The 15,013-nt window shown below is 35.6% G+C and overlaps 2 protein-coding genes across 3 annotated transcripts; one reads left to right on the top strand and one right to left on the bottom strand.

Annotated features, from left to right (window-relative positions):
- Positions 1–2,364: 2,364 nt before the first annotated feature.
- LOC142552797 (glutamate receptor 3.3) lies at positions 2,365–7,678 on the top strand. Its single transcript, XM_075662626.1, has 6 exons — positions 2,365–3,446; positions 3,548–4,881; positions 4,998–5,275; positions 6,013–6,044; positions 6,149–6,555; positions 6,997–7,678. The coding sequence occupies exons 1-6, from the start codon at positions 3,182–3,184 to the stop codon at positions 7,408–7,410; spliced, it is 2,730 nt and encodes a 909-aa protein (XP_075518741.1). The 5' UTR covers positions 2,365–3,181; the 3' UTR covers positions 7,411–7,678.
- Positions 7,679–7,989: 311 nt separating this feature from the next.
- Positions 7,990–13,305, bottom strand: LOC142552796 (serine/threonine-protein kinase/endoribonuclease IRE1b-like). Of its 2 annotated transcripts, none has more exons than XM_075662624.1 (6): positions 12,967–13,305; positions 11,734–11,974; positions 9,926–11,421; positions 9,084–9,256; positions 8,721–8,967; positions 7,990–8,523 (listed from the first exon to the last, which is right to left on the bottom strand). In XM_075662624.1, exons 1-6 carry the CDS (start codon positions 13,089–13,091, stop codon positions 8,073–8,075), a joined length of 2,733 nt encoding a protein of 910 aa, XP_075518739.1. In that variant the 5' UTR covers positions 13,092–13,305; the 3' UTR covers positions 7,990–8,072. The 2 variants fall into 2 exon arrangements, with proteins under 2 accessions (XP_075518739.1, XP_075518738.1); XM_075662623.1 differs by having other exon boundaries at positions 9,926–11,424; positions 12,967–13,302.
- Positions 13,306–15,013: the final 1,708 nt, after the last annotated feature.

The following is a 15,013-nucleotide window of genomic DNA, read 5'->3' as shown; positions in this document are numbered from 1 at the left end:
CATCTTGCTGCAGTTTCATGCTCATTTCTTGCTTCTATTTTCAGGCGTTTCCACGGGATTCTCCTTTGTCAATGGACTTGTCAACTGCTATACTAACACTATCCGAGAATGGGGAACTCCAACGAATCCACTACAAGTGGTTAACATTCGCGGTTCAGATGTTATCGATCTCGAGTCTGGTCATGACATTCACCTAAGTAGTTTTTTTGGTCTATATCTTCTGTGCAGGATGGTTTGCTTCCCGGCTCTCCTGATATATTTCTGTCAGATTATTAACAAATTTCGACGTGCTGCTCCAACTGGATGTGCATCCGATGGACCTGGTAGCATGCGTTCTGGACGTCTAGGGACATTATTATTGATAATAGATGAGAAATCTGATTCATCCAAGAGGAGAGAGTACACGAATGATGGTTGAGAATTCGTCGTTGTCGGAGACTCCGACAACGAGGGAGATAGGGATTCAAAGAAAAGTGCTTTCTCAAGCTTGTGTTAGATAATGATGTTAAGATTTGCACTAAATGAATTGGTCTCTGTTATATGATCAAGTTTAGCATACTTCAAGTGATTGTTACTATCTGTAATATTTTGTTTTTTCTTGTATATTTCTTTCCGAGGCTCGTAATTACTGATGGAACTCGATGTCATTTTACTATATTATTACAAGATTTGAATCAAAATAGTACCAAGACCAAGACATAAAATTCATATCTTTGATTCATCTACTCTAAATTTTATTTTGTAATAAAATAGGTATCATGTAAGAAGATCTCATGGATCTATATAACGAGACGAGTCGATCTGATTCATACTTACATTGAAAATTATTTGTTTTGACATAAAATGTAGTATTTTTTATGGATCGAGTCGGATCGGAGATCTATATCCCATCGATTCGCAAAACGGTCTCACGTAAGTTTTTGTGTTTGTAAAAAAGTTCTTACTTTTTTATTTACCTCAAAAAATGTATTGCACAAAACATCAAACTTTACATACTATGCTTGGAATAGAATACAGATACGCAATTCAAAATAGCAGCATAATTGACATATTAATTAAAGATTAAAAAAATCGAATAATCGGAAATCTGCTATAAAATGATAAAATATAATTTAAAATTCATGAAATATTCATATAATAATTTAATTTTTAATTGAAACTTCACAGAAAACTCATAGCGATTCGAACTTTTCAGAAATTTATTCAAAGTTTTCAAAAATTTTCCAGATAATTTAGACTATTAAACTAAGTTTCGATGAATTTCTGCATCCTTTTCGTAATTTTAAGTGGTTCGATAAAGTGTGTTTAATTCAAAAGTCTTATAATATGCTTAATCTAATACTATTGACAAACTACCACAAGAAAAGGACAAATATGTTTAATATAATTGATAAATTAATATATATATATATATATATATATATTTATAATGAATTTTTAATTGATAAGAAAAAAAAAATATTTTTACGTGAGAAGTTGAAATTCAAAACATCGAGGTCTCTTGTGTTTAAAATAATAAGTAATAATTTTTGCATAAAAAATAATATGAGATTCAAATAAGATATTTGTCTTATAAAATTGACTTCATGAGATTACCTCACAAATTTTTTTGTGTTTTTTTAAAAAAAGAAAAAAAACCCGATTACCAATATATATATATATATATATATATATATATATATATATATATATATATATATTCTTATAATGAATTTTTAGTTGATAAGAAAAAAAAATCTTTTTACGTAAGAAATTGAAACTCAATACATCGAGTTCTATTGTTTTTAAAATAATAAGTAATAATTTTGGCATGAAAAATAATATGAGTGATTCAAATAAGATATTTGTCTTATAAAATTGATCTATGAGCACAAATTTTTTTTTGTTTATTAAAAAGAAGAAAAAACCCGATTACCAACCGGATGACGATTGAAGAACCGAAAGATGGGGGTTTGTTTTTTTCCTCGTAAAAAATGAGAATATGAATCAATTTCACATATCGTAATTGGTGGGTCGACCCAATCACTTCTCCTATAAACAAAATAAATTATTCCAAAACTCACAAATTAAAAATCACTTTTATTCTTTAAATTATTCCACTCGCACATTTGCATGTTGGAAGGAAGAAGCTTAGAGAATAAAATTCAATGAACGTATAAATATAATTTTTTGTAATAACATGAAATGATCTTAAAAATTATAATATGAATTAATAATATAGTTATTTAAAATAAAAATTAATTGTAAGTATAATTTTTTAGAATTAAAAATTCTTGAAATTCTTTTTTCACTATTATTGTCAGCAATAATGGGAGAAAATGACCACAAGCAAGGAAACATTTTACTTGTTCTCTTCACGACAAAAAATAAAAATCCGATCTTGTAGTTTATTAATAATAATCAGGCGGACGTGGTTCGTCTGTTTCTCTGAGTTCAGAGTTGGTTTGTTTAAACCCACGTGATTTTGATGCTCGGAGTTTGATTATTTGTTTTTGATAAAGAATATGGGGCTGTGGTCCTTCAAGCTTGCTTGTTCTGAATGGTTTACTTGGCTCATGAATACTTTTAACTCGTACATTTAATTCACGAATGGAATATTTGGGAGCATCTTATGCTGCTACGGTTGCCATCTTGGGTTTCTAAGGGTTTATTTGTATTTCATTGGTATTTGTTTTTTGTTAGCTTTAAAGGTTTGTTCTTTAACTTCTTACCGGCTATTTAGACTTGATTTTTCTGTTCTTTTATGTCGTAATTAGTGGAAACATTACCGAGTTTGTTGTTTTGAAAGACATGCGGTCTTGAAAGTACGGGATTTATGTGTTTTACAGCTTTTGTTTGAATAATCGAGTGGTTACCCGAAGCTCTGTCGAATGGCGAAGTAGTGGTTTTTGTACTGTTTCTTTTATACATGTTTGATGTTAAATCCTTCTCCCAGATGTATCTGTAGTTGGAGAATGTGTGTTCTAGAGGACTAGCAGGAAGAGGTCGTGGATAGTCTAAAATTTCAATTTTAGAAGCTATTTTTTTCTCTGAAAATATAAGTTTCACAATTAAATCCATTAAATAGCTCTCTTGTCCCCCTGTCGTACAATCCAGAATTTTTGGTCACCCCCTACTTGTTACCAGGTTCTGAATTGGACGATTATTTTGCTTACATATTGGTGGTCTGTGTGGAGCTGGAATGAGTGTCATTTGCATTATTCTTTTATGGTTGCTCTCCTTTGGAGGGGTATCAAATGGTTTGAGCGCGAATGCTTCTTCAAGACCAAAGAATGTGAGTGTTGGAGCGATTTTGACACTCGATTCTACAATTGGGAAGGTTGCCAAGATTGCTATTGAAGAAGCTGTCAAAGATGTGAATGCCAACTCAAGTGTCCTCTCAGGGACAACACTCCTTATAGATATAAAAAATACCAATTGCAGTGGTTTTCTTGGCTTGATTGAAGGTGATTTATTGCTTTAAAAATTATCGTCACTTGAATGATCTCAACTGACTTTATTTGTTTCCCTGTTCACAAATAGACTGACGGATTATTATGGTTTGTAGCTTTGCGGTTTATGGAGACTGAAAGAGTTGCAGTCATAGGTCCCCAATCTTCCGTAGTTGCTCATGCGATATTGCATGTTGCCAATGGGCTCAAAACTCCCTTTTTATCATTTGCAGCAACAGACCCTACTCTCTCTTCTCTTCAGTTTCCTTACTTTATTAGGACAACAATAAGTGACCTGTACCAGATGATGGCAGTTGCTGAAGTTGTATATTATTATGGTTGGAAGGAAGTGACTGTTATTTTTCTTGATGATGACTATGGGAGAAATGGGTTGGCTGCATTGGACGATGCACTTGCTGCCAGGCGCTGTCGAGTTTCCTATAAAGCAGGGATTTCCCCTGGAGACGTAGGTCAGAATGAAGTCATGGATATTCTTGTAAACGTTGCACTAATGGAGTCTCGAGTCATTGTTATACATGCTAATCATGCAGCAGGACTTTCGGTTTTCAATGTGGCACGTAATCTTGGAATGATGGGTGATGGCTATGTCTGGATAGCTACGGATTGGCTTGCGTCGGTGTTGGATTCTGAGTTCCCACATGAATCAACTGATGCTCTGCACGGAGTACTTGTTTTGCGTCAACACACTTCTGATTCAGAAAAAAAGAGATCCTTTTTAACTAGATGGAACCAACTGACTCATAGTCAGTTGGGCCTATCCACCTATGCGCTCTATGCTTATGATACAGTCTGGCTACTTGCTCAGGCTCTTGACTCGTTTTTTGATCAGGGTGGGGTTATTTCCTTTACTAATTATTCCACTTCGCAATCTTCAGCAGGAAGTGAATTGAACCTTGGAGCTATGTCTATTTTCGATGGAGGTCCGCGCTTGAAGGAAAAAATTTTGCAGAGCGATTTTGTTGGCCTGACAGGGCCCATCAAGTTTAGCTCTGGCAAATCTCTTGGTTTTCCTGCTTATGAAATTCTAAACATAATTGGAACAAGTCTTCATCGTATTGGTTACTGGTCGAACTATTCTGGTCTTTCGACTGTGGCTCCCGAGAGTTTATATTCGCGGCCGCTAAATCGCTCTAGTGCAAAACAAAAACTACGTGGTGTTATTTGGCCTGGAGAATCAGTAGAGACACCTCGTGGCTGGGTTTTTCCCCATAATGGGAAGCTACTGAGGATAGGGGTACCCATAAGGGTTGGTTATCGAGAATTCGTGTCACAAGCATCAGGCACTAATACTTTTAAAGGATTCTGCATCGATGTATTTATAGCTGCTGTAGATTTGCTTCCATATGCTGTTCCTTATCAGTTCATCCCTTATGGAAATGGCCACGAAAATCCGAATTATAATCAGCTAGTGAAATTGATAACTACTGGAGTAAGTATGATTTTCAGCCATGGTGATGATAAAATGTTTACTGTTTTATCCATGGCTGATGGTTTCTTTGGCTTTCTATGTTACTGGCCACTTATTATCATGGTTACCTGTGACAGTTTTTTGATGGAGCTGTTGGTGACATTGCCATTGTGACAAATCGAACGAAAATTGTGGATTTTACACAGCCATATGCTGCATCAGGACTGGTGGTGCTGGCCCCGGTTAGGAAGTCGAATACAGGTGGTTGGGCTTTCCTAAGGCCATTTTCACTTCAAATGTGGGGAGTTAGTGCTGCTTTTTTTATTTTAATTGGGATAGTTGTATGGATTTTGGAACATCGAACCAATGATGAGTTCCGTGGACCACCAAAGCAACAGTTGATAACCATTTTATGGTGAGATTAACATACATAATTCTTTGATGATAAGTGGTGGTTTTTGCTTTAGAGTTACTTTGTCATATTTGAATTTTCCCCGAGTCTAGGAAAGAATTCTTGTGAGTAAAAAGAGAGGACTTCTAGTTATGTGACATTTCTTCCAATGGGTAGCATCATCGAGGAGAATGACGTCGAAAACATAATTATCTGAACAGCATTCTCGTGTTGGCAGCGTAGTTTGTCAAGTTACGTTTATCATTTCCTTCTGGAACTGCTGCAAAATATGGGATTGCTTATCTGAGAGAATATGCTATTTTGAAAGTATTCATATGACATTTTAAGTGACAGAAAGATTGTCCCTCATTACTTGCTGGTAGACATGCTTCTGAACCACTGTTATTCAGGATCTCCAAAGGTCGCAAGGATTTTTTCTATCATTCAGGATTAGAAAGTCACTGCCTGGAATAATTTCCTTGCAGAAGAATTGTACTCGAGGGCTCCTTCATTTGACTTCATCTCAAACCATCTCTGACGCTCTTTTGTTGTTTAAAATATTAGAAGTTACCTCTCAGAAAAACTTGTGTATGGTTGCATATGAATTTGAAAGAACAATAAGAGTTTTTCTCAAGGACCAATGTGGTCAAGCAGAGTCAAATTACTGATTTTGCCATGGTCATTTATCCTAATACAAGTTTTGTTCAAAAATGGCAGAATGGACTTGGCCTTTGACGTCTTTTTGTTTGTTTGTTTTGCAGGTTTAGTCTCTCAACTCTTTTCTTCGCACACAGTAAGTTAAGCTAAATTCTCATATCTCATTTCTTTTAATTTGGATAATGGTGCCACGGTGGGCTTATGAGTATCATTTGTTTCTTGATTCTTTCTTTAACGCAGGAGAGAATACTGTGAGTACTCTTGGTCGTGTGGTACTTTTAATATGGCTCTTTGTGGTTCTGATAATTAACTCTAGTTACATTGCAAGTTTGACCTCGATTCTAACGGTACAACAACTCCATTCATCGATAAAAGGAATTGAGAGTTTGAAAGAGGGTAATGACCCTATTGGATACCAAACAGGCTCCTTTGCTGAACATTATCTGAGTGAAGGTATTGGTATACACAGTTCTCGCCTCAAGCCTCTTGGTTCACCGGAGGAATATGCCACAGCCCTTCAACTGGGTCCAAAAAATGGTGGCGTTTCTGCAGTTGTTGATGAGCGTCCTTATGTAGAGCTTTTCCTGTCAAGTCAGTGCAAATTCAGAATTATTGGTCAAGAGTTCACCAAAAGTGGCTGGGGTTTTGTAAGTAGCAACATCGTTTTCCTGTCATCGTTTTAAGTTCTCTGCACAATAATAAATATGGGTACCATTTTTTTGTTTAGTGAATGGTGGTTTATTATGTTATAACATGTATTCACCGAGTCATATGAATAGCTGTTGATGCTCAAGAATCGTTTCCAGAAAATGGAATTGTGCAAGAAAACTACTTGGTTTAAGTTGCCGAATTTCAAAACTTTGGTTACACGACGTCCAACATTATTTGTTATAACCTGTATGCATTTTATTGTGATGTATTCACCATATTATGAGCCAAATCCATCGTATAGATTTCAGTCATGGTCTGAAACTGTATATATTGTGAATACGTGCTAAATTTTTTTGCCATTGAACAGTTGAATCTTTTGACTTGGAATATGAAGTGGAGACCCCTTATTCATGCTTATTTCCTGGCCCTTTTTTCAGGCGTTTCCGCGGGATTCTCCCTTGTCCATGGATCTGTCAACTGCTATATTAACTCTATCCGAGAATGGGGAGCTCCAAAGAATCCATGACAAATGGTTAACCCAAAGCACTTGTGGTTCAGATAATACCGAGCTCGAGTCAGATCGCCTTCACCTAGACAGCTTTTTGGGTCTATATCTATTATGTGGGTTGGCTTGCTTCATCGCGCTGCTAATATATTTCTGTCAAGTTATTAAAAAATTTCGACGCACTGCCTCAAATGGATATGCATCTGATGGACCAGGTAGCTTGCGGTCCGGACATCTCCGGACATTATTGTCGATAATAGATGAGAAATCCGATCCATCCAAGAGGGAGAGTAAACGAAGGAAGCTTGAGAATTCATCTTTATCCGAGAGTAGCCGAGGGATTTAACTCTAAAAGGATTCAAAGAAAGGTGCATCTCGACTTTGTTTGGAGAATGCTGTAAAGATTAGAACTCGATGAAATGGTTTGTATATGTCAAGTGAATTACTATTTGTGGTATCTTGTAGGTGTCAAATCAAATATTTTTCCCACACGTAATTTATAGTGAAAATGCCACATCTCACAGAAAACATCCTGGAAGAGTTGGATCATGTCAAGTCTATCTTATGTACTAGACACCTGAATTGCACGATGTTTAATCGCCTTGCATACTTCACTTGCAATCCATAGTTTTTTATTGGTGCAATGAATATTTCATTGTTTCTGCATTCAAATTTCAATCTCTTTCTCTTGCCCATTCGTTGAGAAAAATCCTACTGAGATGGTTTGAATTCTGTATACCGTCTCCACTCCTATTCCATGTTAAATATTGAACTTCCTGTAACGCAATTTACGTTCTTTCATGCTAATGGTGACCAGGGTACTACTATACATAGGACAGAATCACCTCAACATGCCTTGAAGCGCGCCTACGAACAAAATTTCCAAGATCTGAGTCGGAAACCACAGCAGTGCAGGATGAAGATGTAAGAAGTAAAATAATATGTGCATACTATGTCTGAATTGTACTTACAGTTTTACAAGTGCAATTTTACAGTACAAAAGATGAACTAAAATAGAGTATTTTTTAAATACTTTTCAAATATCTCTTCATCTACACAATGCGCAAGAATTACACCATACACCTCAATTAGCAGTTTAGGGAATCTGGCTGAGAAATAAGAATCAAATCCTTCAGGAACTGATCCCAATATTACTTGAATTTCTTTTGAAAGTTCCCTATAGTGATTTAACTTATTTCGTATGACACGTAACAAGTCACGCACACTGTCAAATTTGTAGCGTCTGTAGCGTCCAATGTCGTTGATAATGGCATTGTCCATATTTTCATCCCATTTACCGCCAAAAGCAACTCTTCCCCTGCTTTCCAGTGCTTCTAATAGTTGAGAGGCATTCTCCCGGTCTTCCAATTCGACCCGATCACTAACATCTCGAAGGAATGAGAGTCGCGTCTCGGAGTTCCAGAACATCGGATGATGCGAAACTTCCATAGCTGTTGGCCTACCGCAAAGAAATGGAAGGGGGAAAAATTTAGAAAGATATGAGACATGATCGCTCGTAAAGTTGGGCCACCTATGGCCAACAAAATGGTATCGTTGGTTCGTCAAAGCATAAATACTGGGCTCAAAATTCACAAAGGTGTGTGTGAATTCAAGAAATCAAGTTAGACGACAGAGATCTATAAATGATGTGATTACCTCAAGTCAGGTCTCGGGTCTAGAAGCCGAGAAATGAGATCTATAGCTTCTGGGATATTATCAATTAAGAAGAGGTCTTTCCGATTATTCACAATATTTATATCACGTTCAAAATTCTCTCCAAATGGGTGTTTGCCCCCAGTGATGCAGAAAAAAAGAACGCAACCTAAACTGAATAGATCTATAGCACGAGTCTGCCGTTCACGACGCAGTTGTTCTGGAGCCTGCCATCCTGAACTACCATGTCCTATAACAAAAAGGAAATAGGAGATTGAGAAAACAAAATCAGCCATCCTTCTTTTCAAAATCCGGAACAAATGCAATTTGCTTGGAAGGACAGTCAAAATCACAAAAAGCACTCACCAGTAGCATTCTTGGTTAAAGATGTCAAGTCCCCATCTAGACGCTTGCTAATACCCATATCAGAAATCTTTGCAGAAGTTGATCGATCTTTGATTACAAGGACATTTTGAGGCTTTAAATCCCGATGTATAATACCTAGTTCATGCAAATGGGCAAGTCCACAAACAATGTCCCTGCAGTTCACGAGTAATGAGATATTTGAATTCTCGAGAAGAGCAACATTTTAAGCATTGATAACAGGAATAACAGACAGCTACAAATTAATTTACTTCAAAGTATATATAATATTTGCTTTCATGAAGGTTCCACTAAAGCTGACGTGATTTAAGAAAGCAAAATAGAGATCAGCCAAGGCCTTACTAGAAAGATGACTAACCATGGAAAATGTGAAGGAGAACGTCATTGCTGAAATATACGCAACTAATCTAGGCATCCTATCTACAGATAAGGGAACTACAAGTATATCAAGAAGAATTATTCACTGTTCATATAATTTTGAATAAAACCAATTTCATTTTTTTGTCTTCCCTCGAGACATATTTTTAAATTGAATACAATAGTTTATCATTTTTGCTTCCATTCCATCAACGGCCAGAAAGGTCCAAATCATGTTCAAGATAATGGTTAATGATCTCATTTCAAGAACTGTGTACAACAAAAACTGTAACAAATTAGAAACACGTCTGTTTTAGGGTTTTTACACGTGCAATTATCATCTGACTTGCAGCACAATAGGTGACTTGCAGACTGCAGTACAGCTCAAGTAATAAATGAAAAAACTCAAACAAATATATATAATATTTCAAATCAGTCAGGAAAAAACATGTGCATGTCAAACTTACTTCATTAATTTTAACATCCATACAGATGGATAGCCATTGGTCTTCCATAGGTCGAATTCCTTGCTACTTTCTAAAGCCCATAGCAATTGCATATTACCATTACTGAAACTGGGAGACTCACAATTCCGTGAGTTGTAGAACGAGACCAACTCATGTAAACTACAAGTACAACGCTCCAGAGAGAGATAAACAAAATCCTGGTCATATTCGACCCCATACCATCGAACAATATTTGGATGCTTATCAGATGCAATAAGGTTTTGAATCTCTTTCACAGCCACATCATGATGGGTCCGGACAAGGCGTTTGACAGCCACCAGTCGACCATCATAGTTTCCCTCAAGTACAATGGTTCCATTGCTTCCCTTGGCGATTACTTTGTTAGTGACGATCAATTTACCAATCTTGCGCCTATCTGTACAAGTATCGTTATTGTCAAAACAATTTGGTGGCCAATAACTGCTAGACATCTCGGTATCTTCAAATCCACCCGTGACTCCGACTGCAGCATGTGCCTCATCATTCCCATGCTCTTTGACAACAGTATTTTTTTTATTAACTCCTGATTTCCGACCTTTCTTCTTTTTCAGTGTTGAGTTTTGTACTTTTTTAACATCTTCAGATTTCTCATGTAACTTAACATCATGTCTCCCGAGAATAGTGCGTCTAACATAAAAAAAGAAGGCCATGGCTACAGGCACCAAGGCAGAATATAGCATGAAAGACCACAGAAGAGGTTGTGCTAAGCCATGCAATTCGACATGACTACTCATTTGAGGAGCATCGCTACTTGGAAGACTCCTCATCGTAAATTTGGTGGGTTCAGACGTTGGCAGAGCAAGCAATTTCTCTTTTCCAACAAACATATTCTCTATTCCATTACCATGATGTAAAGCTAATAAGTTTTCCATGGCTTTCATATTAGTGATGTGATCAGAAGAAGACAATGAAACCAATCTGCCTCCTGGAAGAGCATATTGTAACCGGTCATCTATAAAAAGGGGTTCTTGAGAAGCACGACCACGGATGTGGATAACTGCGGGCCTTGACTGGCATTGCAATGAGTTGTCCATATCAAGCCCGTGTATAGGAACAAACTCATTATTGGAAGGAACGCCGCCCAAAAAATTTTGAACTCCTTCACATTGAAAAGAAGCTTCAACATCAGCGAACATCAGATACCACATAATTTTTCCTGTCTGCAATGAGGTACACTTCAGAGCATAGTCAGTTCTCGTAACATAGAGCGGCTTTTCAATAGGTCCCATGTCCTCAGGGCTAGCAGGTAACCATTCTTCAATGTCATTCCTAATCAAAATAGAACTTTCTTCAGAATCCTGCTCACGAACGGAAGAAAAATCATCAGACCTAACTGTACGAACAACTTTTCCAGTTTTGGCATCAACAAGAAATACAGCAGTTTTCTTTGATCCCAACACAACCCCACCAGCTGATACAAATGGAGTATGCTTTATCAATTCTTCAGCACTCGGAAGCTTCTGGAGTAGAAAACATCAGTTTAGGGAATTAGTATGAAATAAAGTTACACCACAAGTGAAGGTATTTGTTTGTGTTCAGCGGTTGCATGCAACATATATTACAGCACAAAGAAAGAGAAATTAAACTTCAGCGAACAATTTCTCACCGTGCTCTTTCCTCTAAACCTACGCTATTGATGAAAATAATTCTCTTAATTAGCACATTCACAAATTTGTAATGTTGACGTATTACAAAAAGAGGTGAATATTATCAAGTTTTATAGACCATGATCAGATGCACTCTATACAATCTCTACTATGCAAGCATACCTCAATCTTATGGCCAGTTTTATGCCAGTAAAGTTTCCAGTCTTCTGCAAAATCTATATAAAGCTCATCATCCTCAGCAGAGACATCCAGCTTCTCAGCCTCATGATCAGGAAGTTTCTGGTACGACGAGTAAATTGGCGGGCCAGATGAAAATGATCCAAAGACTTTTCCAGTACTATTTTCAATTAAATATACAGTTCCATCTGGTGCAGCCATTATCACTGTATCATTTTTATTGATTCTATCCAAGACAATAGCAGAGAAAAGAGTGAAATTTATTATCAGTTAAGAAAGATAATTTCAAATGAAACTAGGACATGAACGAACAAATATCGTGGAAGAAAAATGCATGATTGCGACTCATAAGCAAATACTCTTTCTGCAAGGAACAGACAGGGCAACAAATCTCAACCATTCAATATTTTCCCATTCCCCTCATAACAAGAAAGAATACACCCAAATCACTCCCAGAAATCTCCACATAAGCTATATACTTCCTTTGCTTTCGGACTTCAAAAACAGCTAATCACTCATAGCTGTCCAACAACACGAATTTCTTCATTGAGTGCTAGCTACCTGTACAGTCATCTGTAAAAAGACCCTCCTTCTCCCAGCTACTCGATCCAGTTTATTTCACAGTAAAAACCAAAACACCTAATTTCAGGAAAATGTTTTCAATTTTTATAACACGGTCTTAATCTTGAGCGACATAATATGGCATTCTTCGCCATGCAAGCATCATTTACTAATTTGGAAAGGCAATAATCAAGAATCAATATTTTACAAATTACCATGATATTCATCAATTCACAGCTCACCAAAAGTCATTCCAACATAAAGACTGCATAATTTTTATTTCATACAATTCTCCATCCAAAAATTAATAAATAATAATACCATGATACCATCAGCATTGAAAAAAACCAACCCACTTTAATTAAGACCCACAATTAACTACAACTCCAAAACCACAATCAACAAGATTGCATCACATATTCATATACTTCAATAAAAGAGAGCAGATTTTATCATTTTAACCTTAATTCAACCTAAAAACATCTCTCTAATACTGAAAAAACAGCCAAATTTTACTGAAACCTCTGATTACTTGGCAATTCTAAAAAACTATATTCGGGTTGATAATACGATATCCTGCGAGATCAAAAAAATTATAAAATTATAATATCATATGCATGTGTATGCTCATTAATATAATCAAACGATACGACTTACGTTGGCTCCACTGTAGATGGAAGATTTTTGCTATCAGGATCCTTGTCGGATTTTGACCGAGCCCCATACACAATAGCTAAAACTAAGATTACCATAAACAGAAATGGAATCCAAAAACCTCTCATTTTCTGCAGGATCGCGCAATTGAATGTATTGAAACATGAAGAAACTGATAAATTACAACTAGTCAACTGATAATGATGAAATAAATTTCAAATTTTCGCCTTTTTTCCATTTTCCTGGGGTTTTCGATTCGCACGTAGAAAGAGAAATGGTCTAAAACCTGTTTTATCTATACAGTGAACCGACTTTGGCATGGGTGGTTGATGGATTTTGTAAAATCCCGACTTTGGATCTCATTGGAGAGAACCGCAGGAACAACACAGAAGAAAAACGCTACTGGTGTCACTGTAGCCAATAAAAAAATTGCCACGTTTATAGAAGTAAAAGCACAGTGGAATTACTTGGAGAGATTTCTTGTGATATATAATTTTTTTTATTATTATTTATAGATAAAGTAAAATTTGATAAATTCTGGAGGGATTAAATTGATATTTGAATTGTTGAAATATAAAAAATAAAAATAAAAGTGTGTTGAAATTTAAAAAACAAAAGTGTAATATTAGTATCATATAAGGGTAAAATTGAAAAAAAAAATTGATTTATTGCTAATTAGTTACTATGTGTCGTCTTTTTTAATAAGATAGAATAGATTAGAAAATTTTGACCAGAGACATTAAATGACATGTTGCCCCTATTTGTTGAATTAATTTACAACTTTACATCACACACAACTTTCCTTATAACCAAAATAGCTATTTGAATTTTCAAATAAATAAAGTTATTTAGTTTTGACTCGAATTTATAATTTTTATTGAAAAAATCGTAATAATTTATTCTTCTAAAATCTTATGAGTTCGAAGAAATGAAAAAAAGACTTTTAATTTTGATTTGTCGAACTAATTAATTCATTTACTTTTTTAGACAATATTTTGGTGAGTAGCTTCAATTTAATAAAAATAATACAAAATTTAGCATTAATAAAGAATCACAGCCGAGTCAGCCAATTTTTTTTATATAGAATAATTAATCACATGTTTTTTTTCTCATACTATAATTTAAATTTAAACTTCTAATGCATGCAAGACTAAAGATTGTTTATCCATTTTAATCCAATAAAATAAATTGTTAACGTTCAATATAAAGACTATAATATATATAATATTAAAAAAATGTGGATGAACTTTATGTCACAGATTTGAAGAGAAAATAAACATATTATAAAACGAAACATATTCACAATTCCAAGACACCTAAATCCATGGAGGAAAGAACTTGGTCTCATCGTCTTCCGATGCTTTCCGGATAGTATGCCTGGCGCACGCAAGAACACACTCCCTCTTGCACTCGCTGTCGGTGAAAATCTTGATCTGTGCGCAGTCGAAGAAGCACTCCGCCATGCAATGTGGATTGATGTCCGGCGTCTCCGCCGCCTGCGCCGCCGCCACAAATAACAGAACCACCGTCGTTAAAGCAACCCAGTTGCCGGTTCTTGCCATCGTAATGTATGCGCCGAATCTTTTATTTATCAAAGCAGTTTATTTATGATGAGGATTAAGTGAATCCAAATTATGTTGTGTTTATAGAAGTAGAAAGCGAGAATGGTGAGATTTCTGGATGGTTGCGTCTGTGTCTTTGGCTTAATATGGAAGCTAAAATTATTTGATTATCATTGTAATTTTACGTATGTAATGTAGATGATCGAAGCATTAATTGCTCGCGGCCATTCGCGAATGGGTTTGAATAATTTCACGAGTTTATGTTGATTAATTAGCAATTAATTGGGATTTTTTATTTTTAATTATAAATTTTTAATTTTTTCTACTGCTGCATATGACAGTATGATGTCAACATCTTATTAGTATCACGTCATCGCAAAAAAATATAATTGTAAGAAAAACAGAAGTAGCAGACTAAAATAAAATTTGACAAAATAAAAAATCAAATACACAAGAAACCTAAATATATTTGACTAAAAAGACAAATT

This window comes from Primulina tabacum, chromosome 8 (assembly GCF_025594145.1).
Source record: "Primulina tabacum isolate GXHZ01 chromosome 8, ASM2559414v2, whole genome shotgun sequence".
In the NCBI taxonomy this organism is placed as follows: Eukaryota; Viridiplantae; Streptophyta; class Magnoliopsida; order Lamiales; family Gesneriaceae; genus Primulina; species Primulina tabacum.
This window is presented reverse-complemented; position numbering and strand designations above follow the sequence as displayed.